The following is a 19,515-nucleotide window of genomic DNA, read 5'->3' on the forward strand; positions in this document are numbered from 1 at the left end:
GAGAGAGAGGGTGGAGAGACCTGGAGATGAAGGAGAGAGAGAGGGAGCGATGTGAGCGTGTGCAGATCACAGGGAGGAGAACAGAGGAGCAGGACGTAGACCTGGACCTGGACCTGGACGGAACATCCACCACTTCTGACCCAGGTTCTGGACCTGAGTGGGATCTTTAGGAGTGAATGTTTCTTCTGTTGTCGAGGTTTAAGTCGTCAATCTTTCCATCTGTTTTTTTTTTTCATGTGTTTTTTGTTTTTTCATGTTTTTATCTTTTTTCATGTTTTTTTTTTTTTAAGTTTTTTTGTAATCTTTTTTTCATGTTTTATCTGTTTTTTCATTTTTTTTTTAAAAGTTTTTTTGTAATCTTTTTTCATGTTTTATCTGTTTTTTCATGTTTTTTTTATCTTTTTTCATGTGTTTTTTTTGTTTTTTCATGTTTTTTTAAATTTTTTTTCATGTTTTATTTGTTGTTTTTCTGTTATCTGTCAGCTTTAACTTCACTTCCCTCAGATTTTACTGTTTTATTTGAATCTGTCAAAGGAATGAAAAAAGAAAACCTGCTCCGCTCACATCTTTTATTTATTTATTTATTTGTTTATTTATTTATTCATTCATTCTTTCATTGTTTCCTCTTTCTTACATGTCATGGCTTCCATCACATCTCTCCCATAACCAAAGGGTTCGTGGTTCGAATCCCGCTCTGTCCTTGTCGGGCTTCACCCTCCCAGTGTTTGGTGGTAGGAGGGGCTGTTTGGCCACGCCTCCCTTCCTTCCATGTCCTTTTTCAACAGTAGAGGACACGTTTGTCTCTTAGTCTGTGTGTCTTTGTCTGGTGTCCTTCCACTCTCTTTGTCTTCAGCTGGTTGTTGTCTTCCTCCAGGTGTGCGTCTCCATGGCGACCACTGTTTGTTTGTTGTTGGGGGTGTTCGTTGTGGTGGGTGTGGCCTTGAACCTGGACACGTCCTTTCCGGTGCTGAAGACGGGAGAGGACGGAAGTCTGTTTGGATTGTCCGTGTCCCTGCACCAGGACCTGAGGACCAGAGGACACCTGTAAGTCCAGCCCACATGGAACACACCTGTGAGTCCACATGAGGACACACAGGGACACACGGGGACACACCTGGACATATGGGGACACACAGGGACACACCTGGACACACGTGGACACACCTGTGTGTATGTGTGTGTGTGTGTGTGTGTGTTTCCTGTGTGTGTCAGAGCTGTTACCATGGAAACTGTTCATCTCATTGGTTGTCATGGCAATGCCACTGTCTCCAGTGGATACTGTGTCCACTTCCTGTTGTTATGAATGTTCAGTCTGAAGCTCCGCCTCTGGACTTTAGATGAGCCGGTTCTACTGGATCTGGATCAGATGAGCCGGTTCTACTGGATCTGGAACAGCGGAAACTTAAGAACAGGTGCTTTAAGGGTTCAAGGCTTCGTTTACAGCCTCTGAACAACAGGAAGTGGACCACTAACCACGCCCACTTTAAGGGGAAAACACCAATCAGGTTCAGTCAGAACGCAGCGTCAGTTTAAAGCCTGCAGGACTTGGTCGTCCAGTCGTCTTCATGTCCTGCTCCATCTCAGAGTCTGTGCAGACGTGAACTCTCTGTGACCTCCTCTCTGTGAGGAAGAGGAGGAGGAAGAGGAGCAGGAGGAAGAGGAGGAGCAGGTGTCTGTCAGTCAGAGGACACTGTAGAACAGAATGACCAAACACTGTCCTTCGTCTGTTTAATGACCTCCAGACGTCTGTGTGTGTGTGTGTGTGTGTGTGTGTGTGTGTGTACATATACAGGGTCTGCACATCCGTCCCTCCCCCCCCAGGCCACGCCCCTCTAAGCCCAGGCCACGCCCCTCTCAGTCAGACTGAGTGTCTTAAACCAACCTGCTCAACATGACGGAGTACAGCAGTAAACACAGCCAGAGAAAAGGACCATGGGAAATCTGAAATGAAATGAAGGACAGTTGGACTGTACATGGATCTGTACGAGCTACCAAAGAACAAGTGGTCCAGAACTAGGACCAGAACCAGCTGATCCAAAGGCTCCAAAACTAGGGCCCAGAACCAGCTGATCCAAAGGGTCCAGAACTAGGACCAGAACCAGCTGATCCAAAGGGTCTAAAACTAGGGCCCAGAACCAGCTGATCCAAAGGGTCTAAAACTAGGACCAGAACCAGCTGATCCAAAGGGTCTAAAACTAGGGCCAGAACCAGCTGATCCAAAGGGTCTAAAACTAGGGCCCAGAACCAGCTGATCCAAAGGGTCTAAAACTAGGACCAGAACCAGCTGATCCAAAGGTCATTTCCAGTGGACCGTGGACTGACCCCAGTGAATCTATGCAGGATCTACTGGGACTGAGCAGATTTACTGAGTCTAGTTCAGATCCAGTCCTTTATCCAACACAGATACTACTGCTGTGGACCAGCAGGGCACCACTGCATTCTGGGAAATTAGCAGATTTACACCACCTGGTTTAAATGAACACATTATTCTGATCATATTATGGATTTATTGTCAGAATATGACGACTTTAATCTCATAAACCAATGACATTTATGTTAAATTATGAGTTTTTTTTTATAACTATGACTTTATTCTCATAACATTGTGATTCTTTTTGTGTTCGACTTTATTCTCATAAAATTCCAGGTTTTATCTCCATATTTTCTGACTTTCTTCTGGTAGTGCCCAGTGTTTTTCTTTTCTTCTGTGGTCCTAATACTCCGTCGTAGCTTTATTCTCCAGTTCCTCCGTATTTGTAAAACTAGGTTGGCCTCAGTTTCAGTTCGTTTACTAATCATGTAGGAGCACAAGGTTCACAATCCCAAACTGAAGACAAAAACAAGGAAAGATCTGATCATGAAACCAAGAGCTGCACTAAGAAGGACCGTTAGCCAAAACAATAGGTCATTTCAGGTCTGATTGGACCAAAAATACAGCATCAGTGAATGTTAGCTGACACCAAACAGGATCCACAGATCTAGGTTTGGTTTCCTGGATTTGTGGATCCATCTCCTTCTCTTTTCTTTGTCTTTGGGTGTCTGTAAACGATAGCTCCCACTGCTTTAAGAACCTGAAAATACAACCAACCAACAACAGCTCTGCCCCAGTTTGGATTCAGTCTTGTTCTTCAGTTTAGACAGGACTGAAGCCAACGCTGTCACTCATCTGCCTCTGTCTGACACTCAGTGGGCGGAGCCACGGTGACATCACCTGCAGACCCTCTATATGTGAACTGGACTCACCTGTTTCACCTGGTTCTTCCTAACAGACTATTGGCTGGAGCTCCCAGGGATAAGGCGGAGCCTGATGTAGCAGCCAATAGGACAGGAGGAGTGTACAGCTGTCCCATCAGCCTGGACCAATCAGACTGCAGGAGGATAAACCTGGTGGATCCAGGTGAGTGTCAACAGCCCTGAACCCACCTTTACAGGAAGCTCCGCCTCCACATCAGACAACAGCTGGAGTCTGTCTGATAACAGGCGGAGTCTGCGGAAGCTCCGCCTCTGCGTCAGACAACAGCTGGAGTCTGTCCAATAACAGTTGGAGTCTGCAGAAGCTCCGCCTCCACATCAGACGACAGCTGGAGTCTGTCCAATAACAGGCAGGGTCTGCAGAAGCTCCACCTCCATGACAGCTGGAGTCTGTCCAATAACAGGCATGTGCAGGTTTGTGCTGGTGCTGTGGTCCTGTGGGCCCCAGTGCATTATGGGTGGTCCTATGGGCCCCAGTGCATTATGGGTGATCGTATCAGCCCGGTGCATTACGGGTGATCTTATCGGCCCGGTGTATTATGGGTGATCTTATCGGCCCCAGTGCATTATGGGTGCTCCATCCCTCAGTGAAATGTGACAGCTGCTTTTATCTACAAACACACTGGGGCTGTAGATCTGTGGTAACCATGGCAACAGCCAATCAAAGGCAGCGTGTGTGCTAATAGTGAGTAAACATGAACCATGTGTCTGTTTCAGACCTGAACCCATCTGAGGACCTGATTGAGGACATGTGGCTGGGTGTGGCAGTGGCCAGTCAGGGTCCACCTGGAGGGAGGGTCCTGGTGAGTCCAGATCTGGAGGGGGAGGGGGCTCAGTCCATGTTTGTTTCTTATTTTTGTTTTATTGTGTTTTATTTTTTGTTCTTGTTTTTGTTCTTGTTTTCTTTTTTTTTTTTGTTTTGACAAACTTCCTTTGTGTTTTTTCTGAACATGCTGAATCAATAATCAGTAATAGTATTGTTGTTCCATTGGGCTGATCAGTTTATCATCTGTGCATTAAAACCATTGGATGAACTTTAAACACACACTTCATTAAAACCACTCTGATGAACCTGATTAACACTGGAGTTTATTTAGTTTGGATAGATAGATAGATAGATAGATAGATAGATAGATAGATAGATAGATAGATAGATAGATAGATAGATAGATAGATAGATAGATAGATAGATAGATAGATAGATAGATAGATAGATAGATAGATAGATAGATTAATTGCTGTCTGTCTGTCTCAGGCGTGCGCTCATCGCTTCATTAAACTCTATGGGGCGTTCCATCTGAGGCACATGATTGGTCGGTGTTATCTCCGTGGTAACGACCTGCAGTATGATGACAGTGACATGCACTGGCAGAACCCAGACCAGGTGTGCAGGTAGGTGGAAGCCCCACCTCCAGATGACATCACACTAAGGCCCACCTTTCACCTGGCCTGTCTGTGTGTATGTGTGTGTGTGTGTGTGTACAGTCACCTGGGTGATGTCAGTGGTGAGGTCATGTGCTCAGTGGGCGTGTCAGCGTCCATAAGTCAGACTCAGGTGGTTCTGGGTTCACCAGGAAGCTACGACTGGCAAGGTACACACACCTGATCTGTTCACTTCAGTTCTATCATATATATATATATATATATATATAATTTTTATTGTTGCTCTACTTGTTGTTGCTGTTGTCATTGTTGTTGTTGTGGTTGCTGCTGTTGTTGTTGCTGTTGTTGTTGTTGCTGTTGTTGCTGTCGTTGTTGTCGTCGTTGTTGCTGTTGTCGTTGTTGTTGTTGTTGCTGTTGCCGTTGCTGTTGTGTTTGCTTTTGTTGTTGTTGCTGTTGTTGTTGTCGTTGTTGTCATTGCTGTTGTTGTTGTGTTTGCTTTTGTTGTTGTTGTTGCTGTTGTTGCTGTTGTTTTGTCATCCTTCTCTCATCGGTTGCCTGTAGGGAATGTTCATGTGTCCTGGTTGAATCCAGACGTGCTCTTCCACACTCAGAGGAACTCGTTCCCAAACCTGGAGAGAAGGAACATCTACATGGGTGAGACCTCCATCCCATCATCTGGGAGACAGGGGTCACCATGACGACGGGCAGGCACTGAATGAGAAAACACTGCAAAGTCTGCAGTACAGGAGTGTAACTGAGAAACAGCCAGCAGAGTAATCAGAGTAATTAGGATAATTACAAATTCTAGTACTACCAGTGGATATACTACTACTACTACTACTACAATCATTTAGACATATTTGGAATCATGTCCAAAATGTCCATTTTTGGACATCATACTTATTAAAAAATGTTTGTAGAGTATTTTTGAAAAACACCTTAAAATGTTTTAAATCGACCTGAAAACCCCAGAGAGTGTTTATTATGACATTTAGAACATTCTAAATCACCTTTAGACATGTTTGGACTCGTGTCCAACATGGCCATTAGGATTTTCTAAAGGACATAATAAACACTCATTGGTGTATTACAGGTTGATTTAAATCATTTTAAGGTTCTTATTGAACTTGCTCCAAAATAATTTTTTAGTAAGGCTATAAATTCCAAACATGTAGTTAGAATAATTAATATAATTAGGATAATTAGTGTAATCAATACAGTCGGTGTAATCAGTGTAATCAGTACAATCATTTTAATCAGTTCAATAACAATATCATATTGTAATAATATTAGCTAATCAATGTTAGCTAATGTGCTAATATTTATTAGCACTTTAGCTAACATTGATTAGCTAATGTTCTAATATTAGCTAACCAGTGTTAGCCAATGCATTAGTATTAGTTCACCAAACCAATGTTAGCTAATTTTAGCTGGAGATAAACTTTACGTGTCTACCATTCGTCTAGTTTGTCTTATCTTCCTCCTCTTCCTCCTCCTCCTCCTCCTCCTCCTCCTCCTCTTCTTCCTCCTCTTCATTGGTCCAGGGCTCTGGATATGTGTCATGGAATCAGAGACAGGAAGTGACATCACAGATTCAGTCATCAGCTGATCTTTCCCTTTAATGTGTTCTCTGTTGTAGGATATTCAGTGATTCAGGCTGAGAGGCTTCTGTCACAGCAGGTGGAAACCATAGTAACAGGTGAGGAGGGGGAGGGGCCAAGTGGAAACCATAGTAACAGGTGAGGAGGGGGAGGGGCCAACTGGGGACCATCAGGTTATTGATCAGGTGTATTGATCCTGTGTACTGATCAGGCGCTCCTAAGGACAGTAAAGCAGACGCTCGTGGCTCAGTGATGCTGGCGCTCAAACATTTGGACAGACTGCTGATTGGTCAGACGCTGCGAGGTGAACAGACGGGCTCGTACTTCGGAAACGCCGTGGCGGCCGCTGACTTGGACAATGACGGGTAAAGGGGTCAAAGGTCACATGGTTTTAGGGACCACCCCACAGAAGCTTTAGTTGTGTCTCCGCCCCTGCAGGTGGAGCGACCTCCTGGTGGGCGCCCCCTTCTACTTCCACCGTCAGCAGGAAGTGGGTGGAGCCGTCTACGTCTACATGAACGCAGGAGGGCGCTTTGACCCCCAGCCCAGTGTGGTCCTGCGAGGACCAGCGGGGTCGGCCTTCGGCATGGCGGTCTGCGCCACCGGGGACCTGAACCAAGATGGCTTCCAGGGTGAGAACCGGACCTCTGGAACGTAGACCCTCTTTAACGTAGACCCTCTTTAATGTTGACCCTCTGTAATGTAGACCCTCTGTAACGTAGACTCTGTGTAATGTAGACCCTCTTTAACATAGACCCTCTTTAATGTTGACCCTCTGTAACGTAGACTCTGTGTAATGTAGACCCTCTTTAACATAGACCCTCTTTAACGTAGACCCTCTGTAATGTAGACCCTCTGTAATGTAGACCCTCTGTAACATAGACCCTCTTTAACATAGACCCTCTTTAACGTAGACCCTCTTTAACATAGACCCTCTGTAATGTAGACCCTCTGTAACATAGACTCTGTGTAATGTAGACCCTCTTTAACATAGACCCTCTTTAACATAGACCCTCTTTAACGTAAACCCTCTTTAATGTAGACCCCTTTGGTTCCAGACTTCGCCGTTGGAGCTCCGTTCCATGGAACAGGAAGTGTGATGATCTGGAGCGGCAGCGCAGAGGGCGTGTCCTCAGAGCCCAGTCAGGTGACAGACTTCAACCAGGAATTAGACCAGACCCAAACTAAACCACACCTGAACTAAATGTCATTATACAAGAACACATCAAATTAATTGATTTAACTATTTATAGTTTTATAAATGTTTGTTTCCTGTGTCCTACCTGTGTCCAGGTGGTTCGTGGCAGCAGTATCTCTCCTGCCTTCAGGACGTTCGGTTATTCTTTGTCCTCTGGTTTGGACGTCGATGGAAACAAATATCCAGACCTGCTGATTGGTTCTTTGGACGACACCATTGCTCTGCTGAGGTAAACAACAGTACACAACAGAAACAACAGTAAACAACGGGAACAGATGACATAATAACGTCTGTTTCTATAACTGACATTATCCAGTTATAAACACATTAACAACAATGAAACAGTTTGAACAAACAAACAAACAAACAAACAAACATCATAATGTTCATAAGAAATGAGCAGAAAGTTCAGCTAGTCCTTAAATGTGTTAACGACTCTGATGTTTGTGTCTTTTATTGTTATTTATTTGTTTGTATTGCAGAACTCGTCCAGTCATCCACCTCAACACAACGCTCACAGTTTCTCCAGATGTCGTTGATCCGCTCAACTGTGACTTCTGGTACGAAACATGAGGAGCTATCACAGCTAATGGCTAATGCTAATGGATACCACTAATGGGTAATGGCTAATGCTAATGGGTAATGGCTACCGCTAATGGGTAATGGCTAACACTAATGCATAGTGCTAATGCTAATGCTAATGGGTAGTGGTTACCACTAATGGCCAATGGCCGACTGTGTGTCAGTGTTCAGGTGGAGGTGTGTTTCTCCTACATGTTCAACACCAGAGACAGGATGGACCGGGACAACATCAGTGAGTAAACAACAAACACCACACAATAAAAAAACAAACAAACACCACACAATAAAAAAACACAACGTTTGATTAACAGGTGGGTTAAAGGTCAGTTAAAGGTAATTTTCCACAGAAACAGCTGCATAATGAATGAAATGAAGTAGTTTTATCAGAAGGAACTGTAGGAACAGACTGGGGTTAGTGAACATCTGAAACAAACAGAACCACAGTGCGTCACTTTCAGACATGGACTCATTAAAAAACGTTTTTATTAAAAAATTTTTAATCAATTACTAGAACGTCCAGGTGAGCCCATGTGTGTGTGTGTGTGGGGGGTCCTGCCCCCCTGGTTGAAGAACCCTGCAGTGGTTCCTCATAAACACAAACTCTAATGTGTCTGTTGTGTGTGTGTTTCTCCAGAGGCTGACCAAACGCTGGCGTCTGTTTGTTTCAGAGCAGCTTCGTGGGCGTCACCACCTTTGTGTGTGCGCTCAGATAATTGGTCGACCTGACTGATTGACAGGACACAGCTGTCAATTACAGCCTGCTGTTACTCAACAATGCCACACTCACTAACACACACACACTCACTAACACACACACACACACACTCACTAACACACACACACGATGACATCATGGTGTGTCCTTGTGTGTCCTGGCGTCCTTGCTGCCCGTGTCCCTGTGGTTCTGAATAAATCACATTACACACACATACACACACACATGCACACACACACACACACAATTACATCTTACATGCACATATTGGTCATGTGACTGTCTGATTTCCCATCATCCCCTTTGTGAATGTGTGTGTGTGTATGTGTGTGTGTGTGTGCGCGTGTGTGTATGTGTGTATGTGTGTGTGTGCGTGTGTGTGTATGTGTGTGTGTGTGTGTGTGCGTGTGTACGTGTGTGTGTATGTGTGTGTGTGTGTAAGTAAGTAAAGCTTTATTTATAAAGCACTTTTTAAAACAACATGTTACAAACTGCTTCACATAAAGGAGAGAAAGATCAAATCAAATCAAATTTTAAGCCAATTTACAGAAACCAACAGAATCCTCCAGGAGTAAACACTTCTGAGTGGACACAGTGGAAGGAAAAAGTACCTTTAACAGCAGAAACCTGGAGCAGAACCAGACTGAGGAGGATGGACGAGTGACAGGACCAGCTGGGGTTAAAGAGAGAGGGTAAAGGAGGAGAAAAGAGAGAGTGATAGAAACTGAGAGAAACTGGGGGAGAGGGGGAGAAGGGCGGAGGTAGGGGGAGAGACATGGATGGAACTGATGCACAGAAAACTGAACTAGAAAATCTATGGAACTGTAGAATAAACACTGCCAGAACTATATGGATAAGTGAGTGATGACGATGAAGGAGGAGAGAGGCAGGAGCACAGCAGCAGGTCCAGAGATGATCCAGGGAAAACCTGTGATGATCCTGGGAAAACCTGTGAGGTGATAAAGCACAGAGACTCCAGGGAAGAAGTCAAATCAGTAACATGAACTCACAGAGGCGTAAACAGAAGAGATTTAATGAAATGCTTGTTTATAAAAGTGAGTTTTTAAGAGCCGCTTGAACGTGTCTATAGAATCTGATGATCTGATGTGATGGGGAAGACTATTCCAGAGGGGTGGGGCCAGAATTGCAAAAGCACGGTCGCCTTTTGTTGAGAAGTTGGAGCAGGGGATGGATAGGAGGTGAAGGTTTGATGAACGGAGTGGTCGTAGGGTGAGTAGGGAACTAGGAGGTCAGAAATGGAACTGGGGCTGAGGTTGTGCGGGGCTTTAAAAGTCATTAGGAGTATTTTGAAGTGAATACGGAATTTTATTGGAAGCCAATGTAGGGATGTGAGTACTGGAGTGATGTGGGACCAACGACTGGTGCGTGTTCACAACCTGGAGGCTGAATTTGAACGAACTGTAGATGATGAAGGGAGGACTGTCTGAGGAGGTGAAGAGTGAGTGTCAGTAGTCTAGACGGGAGAAAATGAAGGTGTGGATGAGGAGCTGGAGGTCAGAAGGGGAGAGGATGGGTCTGATTTTGGTCATATTTGTGAGTTGGAGGAAACAGGACTGGACCAGCTTAGTGACCTGGTGTTTGACAGACAGATGCTGGTCAAAGATGATACCAAGGGTTTGAACAGTGGGTGTGATGTTGGAGTGGAGGAACCAGTAAACTGTCCAACTGAAGTGGAGAAGGGGTCTGGTCCCATTATGAGAAGTTCTGTTTTACTAGGGTTTAGATGAAGGAAACTGTGGGACATCCAGCTAAACAGTCATGGAGGGGGGGGGGGCTGATTAAGGTTGTTGATTTTTGCAGAGGAGTAGATTTGGATGTCGTCAGCATAACAGTGATAGGATATGTCATGGAACTGGCTGAGCAGTTGACCAAGGGGTAGCATGTACAGGGAGAACAGGACAGGGCCGAGTACTGAGCCTTGAGGCACTCCACACAGGAGGGGAGCAGAGGAGGATACGTGGTTGTTGATGTGAATGTTGAAGTGTGTGTCTGTTCAGTATGAGTGGAACCAGTTCAGTGCTGTACCAGTGGTACCAGCCCAGTTCTGGAGTCTGTCTCAGAGGATTTCATGGTCAGTGGTGTGGAAGGCTGCTGTTAGGTCCAGTAACATGAGAATGGAACGTTCACCGTTGTCTGCGTGCATCAGGATGTCGTTTGTTACTTTACCTAGTGCGGTCTCAGTGCTATGTTTGTGACGGAAACAAGACTGAAATTTGTCAAATATTTTATTACCTTCAACTAAATTGAGAAGTTGATTGGCAACAGTTTTTTCTAGGATTTTGGATATGAATGGTAATTTGGAGATTGGTCTGTAGTTCTGTGGTTGGATCAAGGGTGGGTTTTTTGAGAAGGGGTGGGACACTGGCAATTTTAAACTAATCAGGGACGGAGCCGGAAGTGAGAGAGTGGCTGATTATGGAGAGTATACTTGGGCCCAGGACCAGGAAGATGGATCTGATGAATGGAGGTGGGACTGTATCATACGGGCTGTTGGAGACACATGGACATATGGGCTCCAGTGGTGGAGAGGCTCTGGAAGGACCCTGGAGTTAGGGTTAGGGTTCAGACATTAGGTCTGGGTGAGTTGGTGGAGAGGAAGGTAAAGCAGCCAGGGGAAGTTTGAGCTCAGAGTAGAGATCTGACCAAAGAAAACTGATAAGAAGTGTTCACAGTCACTGGGAGATGAGATGTGGATCGGGGGGGAGTGGGATTAACTAGTTGATTAATGGTGCTAAAAAGGAACCTTGGGTTGTGTTTATTTTTATTTATCAGGTCAGAGAAATAATTAGTTCTTGCATCTTTAATGGACTGATTCAGTTTCAGTAGTGATTCCTTCACATGTAAATAATGGAGTTGAAGTTTGGATTTTTTCCGCTTTCCTGTATTCCCGTCTTTGCCGTCTGATACTGTCATTAATCCAGGGTGTTCTGTTGACTGCTGGTGTAGTTCTTCAAATGTAGGGGGCAGCAATGTCAAGTGCAAATGAACATACACTGTTGAACCAGCTGACCTGTTCGTTAATATTTGAACATTTAGGAGGATGGTTTGTATTTTAGAGAAGTGGTTGGAGAAGGTAGCTGCAGACTGACTGTTGAAGATGCAGGAGTAGATTGAGTGTTTCTGAGCTGTTCTAGTTGTTACCAGGGGTGCGTCAAAAGTGATACATTTGTGATCAGAACTGAAGTCAAACTTATTGAGTGAGTTCGGTGAAATATGTAAGGTAAAGGCTAAATCAAGAGTGTGTCGGCGGTTGTGTGTAGGGCCAGAGACAAGGTTAAAGGATTTACACGTTTAGAAATTCAGTGGCAGAAGAGTTGGGCTTGTCAGTATGGACGTTAAAATCATCGACCATAATAGCTTTAGCAAATTTGAACACAAGGCAGGACAGTAATTCAGAAAATTCATTGAGCAACCCGGTGTTAAGGTGGGGAGGTCTATAAATGAGTGTACAGCAGACTGGATTTTCACATACGATTTTAAAAGAGAGAATTTCAAAAGTTTTATAAAAACCTAAGTCTAGAGGGATGCAAGAAAAAAAGACAGCCACAACACCCCCACCACGCCCAGTCAGTCTAGGTGCACTGAAGGAACTAGAATCAGGAGGGCATAGCTCCACTGGGGGGGGGCACATTCCCCAGGTTTAAGCCAACTCTGTGAGAAGTAAAAACTCCAGTTTATGGGAAGTGGTCAGATCACTGAGGATGGCAGGTTTGTTGGATGTAGACTGGGCATTTAAAAGAGCCGAACAGCTGAGGAGCAGGGTTTGGCTGTGTGGAGTGACTGCAGAGGACTTTTAGGAGATTATCTGACCCAGCACAGGGGTCTGTGGACCGCTGAGGGGGCCTGGTTAAATACCGGGAAATGATCCTAGTTGGAATATTATATGGTGGGGGGGGTGTAGGTGGAGTCGGTAAAAGTGAGATTGATCCAACATTTAGAAGTGGTATATTGGTGGAGGAGTCATCTGACTTTGGTGTGTGGTATTGGGAAAAATATTGTCTAATATTGATACACTGTCTGCAGGGGGGGGGGGGGGGGGGGGGGGGTGGCGGCTAGTGAGCAAGGCAGAGGTGTATGCTACCGGTGATGGGGAAGAAGAAGAATTCACTGAGGAGGTTGATTGACAGGTGAACAGGGAGGGCCTGGGAGAGGAGGACAGGTCATCTGGGGTGGTGTTCATTCTCACTACAGGTTTTACAGCAGACTCTGAACGTGGTGATATTAGATGTGACCAGCAGGGGGAGCAGGTGACTGCAGCAGAAGAGGGAGGGCATAGTCACATAGGTGTGGGTGTGGTTTTAGTCAGGACAGCGTGTTAAATGTTTTGAGCCCAGACCCTGCTGCCTAGTCTAGAGGGGTGGACACCATCGGACTTATAGAAGGAGGAGCGGTTCCAGAACAGATTAAAGTTCTCAATAAAACTGAAGCCGTTTCAGAGCAGAGGCGGACTGGAGCCAGGTGTTCAGGCTGAGGAGTCGGCTGAAACGGCCCACACCACGGGCAAAGGAGGGGAGGGGCCCGGAAATGAAAACAGTCTTCCTGGATCCTTTCAGTTTATCAAAGAGGTTTTTAAAATGAACCTTTGTCACTTTGGACTGTTGAACAGAAGTGTCATTGAAGCCCACGTGAACTCTGATCCGGGTAACGGTGGACGGCAGTGAGAGCAGCAGCTGAGGCAGTTCATGGAGGATGGAGGTGACGGTGGAACCAGGAACACACCTGGTTATGGCGTTGAAGAAACGGACGGTACAGATGATGGAGTCCCCGAGGGTAGCGGTGGTCGGAGGGAAAAGTGGTCGAGGAGACGGTGTTGAGGGTGAGGGGTTCCTGGGCTCTCTAGGTGGACATTCCATGGGTGGACCGGATGGCTTCTCGGAGGAGGCGGCGCTGGGCAGAGGAGCGCGGACCCTGGGACAGAAGCTTCACAGGAGGACCGGCATCACGACCGTCGCCGGTAATCAGCTCGGTGGCAGCCACGCTGTCAGCAGGAGCCGGTTCCCGGACAGAGCCAGGTGGGATGGGGGGCACACCAGCCGCAGGGGGAGGAGCCGGAGCGTCCTCCACGGACAGGACACCGAAGCGGTTTGATATACTGATGCTCGGCGGTGGTGAGTCTTTGCTTGTGTTCTTTTTGCGTCCACGAATCACCACTTCAGACCAGGGTGTAGAACACGGGGGACGAGGACAGGCAGAGGAAGGATCCCATAACACCGTATCATCACAGGAGGCTTTGGGCTTCTCTGCGCTTTCCAGGAACAGACTGGACAGTGTGGGAAGGCGGCTGGAGAAAACATAGAGCTGGGCTTTTTTCTCCGCTAGTTCTGCGGAGAGGCGCAGTATTTCCTCTTTGAGATCCCCGATTGTCTGGTAAGCCTTGACTAGGGTTTTGTTGGCTTGAACGAGAGGACTGTCTCCGGGTGATGTGGATGACGTCATGGTGGTAACAGCGAAATACCAGGGGCAGAGCGCGGGAAGCGGTGGGTGACGGCCGCAGGTAAGGATCCACTGACAATACTGACCTGCCATGATGGAGGTTTGGGTCGATGGCGCTGTAGGGGCGAAAAGACGGTGAGAAAAGAAATCTTACAATCGGTCACTTTGATTATTAGATTTAACCACTCAAGTTAAAAAGACACGGTAAAGAAGTTGGGTTTGAGTGAGAAAGCGTTAAAAGGCAAAAAATAGGTAGTTTAAAAGGCTATATTTCTGGGAGGAGGTACACCGGCGGATTGACAGACACCACGCATGCGTCACATGTGCGTGTGTGTGCGTGTGTGTGCGTGTGTGTGCGTGTGTGTGCGTGTGTGTGTGTACGTGTTCGCATGTGTGTGTGCGTGTGTGTGTGTGCGCATGTGTGTGTGCGTGTGCGCGCGTGTGTGTGTGTGGCTCATATTGGAGTGAATTCAACCTAAATCCATTAAAACTGTGCGTGGTGATGATCCGGCTCCTCCAGGTCTTATGGGGGACACACGGTGGATCAAGGTCCGGCTCAACCGGGGTCCAGACCTGATCCTGGACCGGATCCGTGTTTCTACTAAATCTGTTCATGTGTCACAATACGACTGTAACCATGACGATAATGTCAGTGAAGGTCAGATGGTCCACCTACGTGTCCGAGTGTGAACCATGACCTCCAGGTGAAAGGAGACTGGTCGTCATGGAAACGGAGCAGTTAGGGGTCTGGTCGTCATGGAAACAGAGCAGTTATGGTCTGGTCGTCATGAAAACAGAGCAGCTAGGGGTCTGATCGTCATGGAAACGGAGCAGTTAGGGGTCTGGTCGTCATGGAAACAGAGCAGCTAGGGGTCTGATCGTCATGGAAACAGAGCAGCTAGGGGTCTGATCGTCATGGAAACAGAGCAGTTATGGTCTGGTCGTCATGGAAACGGAGCAGTTAGGGGTCTGGTCGTCATGGAAACAGAGCAGCTAGGGGTCTGATCGTCATGGAAACGGAGCAGTTAGGGGTCTGGTCGTCATGGAAACAGAGCAGCTAGGGGTCTGATCGTCATGGAAACAGAGCAGCTAGGGGTCTGATCGTCATGGAAACAGAGCAGTTATGGTCTGGTCGTCATGGAAACAGAGCAGCTAGGGGTCTGATCGTCATGGAAACAGAGCAGTTATGGTCTGGTCGTCATGGAAACAGAGCAGCTAGGGGTCTGATCGTCATGGAAACAGAGCAGTTGTGGGTCTGGTCGTCATGGAAACAGTCTTCAGTGTAGGTCAGTGTTTCAGTCTGAGTTTGGGGTTTTTATGGATGTTCTGTCGCTCCTCATCTTCATGTTTGTACGATGTTTGTGGTTTTTTGTCATCGTCGGTGTTTCCTGCTCATGTCGGCTCATATTCCTGTTCACTGATTGGATGACAGACAACGTCTGAACCTCCTCTGGGACTGGTTGGTTCACACTAAAAGGGCGGGAACATGAGCCAAAACCTGCAGGTTCTGTGGAATTCAGCTCATACGTCTGCCAGTGTTCTGCTTTGGTTCTGATGGTTCCTGTATCCAAACCTGTTGAACTCCCAGAATGCAGTTCACTGACAAACATCTGGTTGAGCTTCTCGTTCGGCCGCAGCGTCGTAGAAAACGTCTCTGTCTGGTTGGTCAATGTTGAAATGGTCACAGTCTTCATCAGCCAATCACAGCCTCTGTCTGTCCGTCTGTCTGTCTGTCTGTTTTCCAGCTGTCCACTTCATTGTGACTGCTGATGTCACCAGCCTTCAGCCCCGCCTTCATTTCCTTGACAACGGTCAGAGTGTGTTCTCAGGTTACGTGTCAATGCCACAGAGTCAATGTCAAACTGTGAGGGTCGGCCTTCAGGTAAGACACGCCCCCTGGAGGCGGAGACAACCACTACAGCAGGATTTACCCAAAATGCTCTATTTTCCCACCTTCATCACAGCACCTGAATGCACCACGGAACTCACAAATCACATTGAATGTTCATTCTTACCAGGTCCAGGTCCAGACCAGACCAGTTCTAGACCAGGACCAGACCAGTTCTAGGCCAGATCCAGACCAGATCCAGATCAGGTCCAGACCAGACCAGTTCTAGACCAGATCCAGACCAGGTCCAGATCCAGGTCCAGGTCCAGGTCCAGATGGGTCTGTTATAGTCCAGTAGGGGCTGGTTCTGACTGGTGGATGTTTATCTTCTAGGTTCTTTTGTGTTTGATGTGAAACAAACAGAACCATGGGTTCTGAACACTGGACTGGATTAAACCACATGTGTCAACAGAACCCGGAAACAGACCCGGGTTTGGGTTTTCCTCAGGCGGTTCCTGTAATCAGAGGTCATGACCTATTTGTGTTCTACAGAATCCGATCCGGAACCAAGTGGAACCTCTGGTTTTCTCCTTGAATGTGTCCCTGCACGAGCAACTGCCCAAGAAGAGGAAGACGGTCCAGGACCTGGGACAGCTCCCGGTTCTGAGCCAGAAGCCCAGACCCATCAGAACCCAGGTCAGAACCATCAGAACCCAGGTCAGAACATTCAGAACCCAGGTCAGACCCATCAGAACCCAGGTTAGAACCATCAGAACCCAGGTCAGAACCAGCAGAACCCAGGTCAGAACCATCAGAACCCAGGTCAGACCCATCAGAACCCAGGTTAGAACTATCAGAACCCAGGTCAGACCCATCAGAACCCAGGTCAGAACCAGCAGAACCCAGGTCAGACCCATCAGACTGCCGCTCAGAACCTTTAGAACCACAGGTTCTGTGTCCAGACCCATCCCATGTTCTGTGTTCGGTTCTGTTTGTGTCCCACAGATCCACATCCAGAAGGCCTGTGGTTCCGATCACCGTTGTCATAGTAACCTGCAGATGGCGGCCCACTTCACAGATGAGAACCAGAACCCGTTCATCAGGTTCATATCAGTCTGAAGGTCTGGTCCGGTCCGGTCCGGTTCTGCCCTGACCCGTGTGCTGTCCTGGTCCTCAGGGTCAAAGGTCGTCAGCTGTTGGTCTACAATGGCAGCGTCCACCTGCTGCTGCTGCAGGTCAACGTCAGCAACACACCGTCACCACGGCAACCGGCAGAAGACGCCCACAACGCCGTCCTGAGCGTCAGTGTCCCCCCAGGACTGGAGTACGCCGGAGTGCGAACACGGGTACCAGAACCAGAGACCAGAACCAGAGGGACCGGAACCAGGGTCCAAACACAGGTACCAGAACCAGGGTCCGAACACAGGTACCAGAACCAGAGGGACCAGAACCAGGGTCTGAACAAAGGTACCAGAACCAAAGGGACCAGAACCAGGGTCTGAACACAGGTACCAGAACCAAAGGGACCAGAACCAGGTATCAGAACCAGAGTCTGAACACAGGGACCAGAACCAGAGGGACCAGAACCAGAGGGACCAGAACCAGGTATCAGAACCAGAGGGAGCAGAACCAGAGTCTGAACACAGGGACCAGAACCAGAGGGACCAGAACCAGAGGGACCAGAACCAGGTATCAGAACCAGAGGGAGCAGAACCAGAGTCTGAACACAGGGACCAGAACCAGAGGGACCAGAACCAGGGTCTGGAACCAGGTAAGAGAACCAGAGGGACCAGAACCAGGGTCCGAACACAGGTACCAGAACCAGGGTCCAAACATGGGTATCAGAACCAGAGGGACCGAAACAAGGTACCAGAACCAGAGGGACCAGAACCAGGGTCCAAACACAGGTACCAGAACCAGGGTCCGAACACAGGTACCAGAACCAGAGGGACCAGAACCAGAGGGACCGGAACCAGGTACCAGAACCAGGGTCTGAACACAGGTATCAGAAACAGAGGGACCAGAACCAGGGTCAAAACACAGGTACCAGAACCAGAAGGACCAGAACAAGGGTCAAAACACAGGTACCAGAACCAGGGTCCAAACACAGGTACCAGAACCAGGATCCAAACACAGGTACCAGAACCAGAAGGACCAGAACCAGGGTCAAAACACAGGTACCAGAACCAGAAGGACCAGAACAAGGGTCAAAACACAGGTACCAGAACCAGGGTCCGAACACAGGTACCAGAACCAGGATCCAAACACAGGTACCAGAACCAGGGTACGTACACAGGTACCAGAACCACAGGTACCTGAACCAGGGTCTGAACACAGGTACCAGAACCAGAGGGACCAGAACCAGGGTCTGGTCCAGGAAGGGGACTAGGACTGTTCTAGAGGGACCAGAACCAGGGTCCGGTCCAGGTTCAGACTGTGTGTCCAGTAAAAACACTGAATCATGTTTGTTTGTTTGTTTGTTTGTTTGTTTGTGTTTGTTTGTTTGTTTGTGTTTGTTCATTTGTTTATGTGTTTGTTTGTATCTGGTTGTTTACTTGTTTGTTTGTATCTGTTTGTTTACTTGTTTGTTTGTATCTGTTTGTTTACTTGCTTGTTTGTTTGCTTGTAGTCTTGATTGTTTACTTGTTTGTTTGTTTGTTTGTGTTTGTTTGTTTGTTTCCAGGGTAACCCTCAGAAGGTGTTGTGTTCTGTTGATGACCATGTTCTTCTGTGTGAGTTGGGGAACCCGTTCAAAAGCAAACAGAAGGTAAATGTACTGTAGTACAAGTACACTGGTACTGTAGTGAGAGTACACTGGTACTGTAGTAAGAGAACACTGGTACTGTAGTAAGAGAACACTGGTACTGTAGTACAAGTACACTGGTACTGTAGTAAGAGAACACTGGTACTGTAGTACAAGTACACTGGTACTGTAGTGATAGTACACTAGTATTGTAGTAAGAGTACACTGGTACTGTAGTAAGAGAAAACTGGTACTGTAGTACAAGTACACTGGTACTGTAGTGAGATTACACTAGTACTGTAGTAAGAGTACACTGGTACTGTAGTAAGAGTACACTGGTACTGTAGTACGGGTACACTGGTACTGTAGTAAGAGAACACTGGTACTGTAGTACAAGTACACTGGTACTGTAGTAAAATAAAACTGGTACTGTAGTACAAGTACACTGGTACTGTAGTAAGAGTACGCTGGTAATGTAGTACAAGTCACTGGCACTGTAGTACAAGTACACTGGTACTGTAGTAAGAGTACACTGGAACTGTAGTAAGAGTACACTGGTACTGTAGTACGGGTACACTGGTACTGTAGTACAAGTACACTGGTACTGTAGTACAAGTACACTGGTACTGTACTAAGAGTACACTGGTACTGTAGTAAGAGTACACTGGTAATGTAGTACAAGTCACTGGTACTGTAGTACAAGTACACTGGTACTGTAGTAAGAGTACACTAGTACTGTAGTAAGAGTACACTGGTACT

General features: G+C 46.9%; 1 protein-coding gene across 1 annotated transcript; it reads left to right on the plus strand.

The window, feature by feature from the left end:
• Nucleotides 1–867: 867 nt before the first annotated feature.
• On the plus strand, nt 868–18,786 carry LOC115416543 (integrin alpha-3-like; the record flags this gene model as incomplete). The annotated part of the gene is made up of 18 exons (XM_030130343.1): nt 868–1,044; nt 3,270–3,397; nt 3,970–4,055; nt 4,508–4,644; nt 4,738–4,844; nt 5,197–5,289; nt 6,275–6,334; nt 6,448–6,601; nt 6,675–6,868; nt 7,295–7,383; nt 7,530–7,663; nt 7,917–7,994; nt 8,181–8,248; nt 15,931–16,067; nt 16,566–16,709; nt 17,019–17,116; nt 17,191–17,413; nt 18,697–18,786. Coding segments are annotated over exons 1-18 (2,178 nt in total), but the record flags the coding sequence as incomplete, so codon positions are not given.
• Nucleotides 18,787–19,515: the final 729 nt, after the last annotated feature.

Source organism: Sphaeramia orbicularis, unplaced genomic scaffold (genome assembly GCF_902148855.1).
Source record: "Sphaeramia orbicularis unplaced genomic scaffold, fSphaOr1.1, whole genome shotgun sequence".
Taxonomy (NCBI): Eukaryota; Metazoa; Chordata; class Actinopteri; order Kurtiformes; family Apogonidae; genus Sphaeramia; species Sphaeramia orbicularis.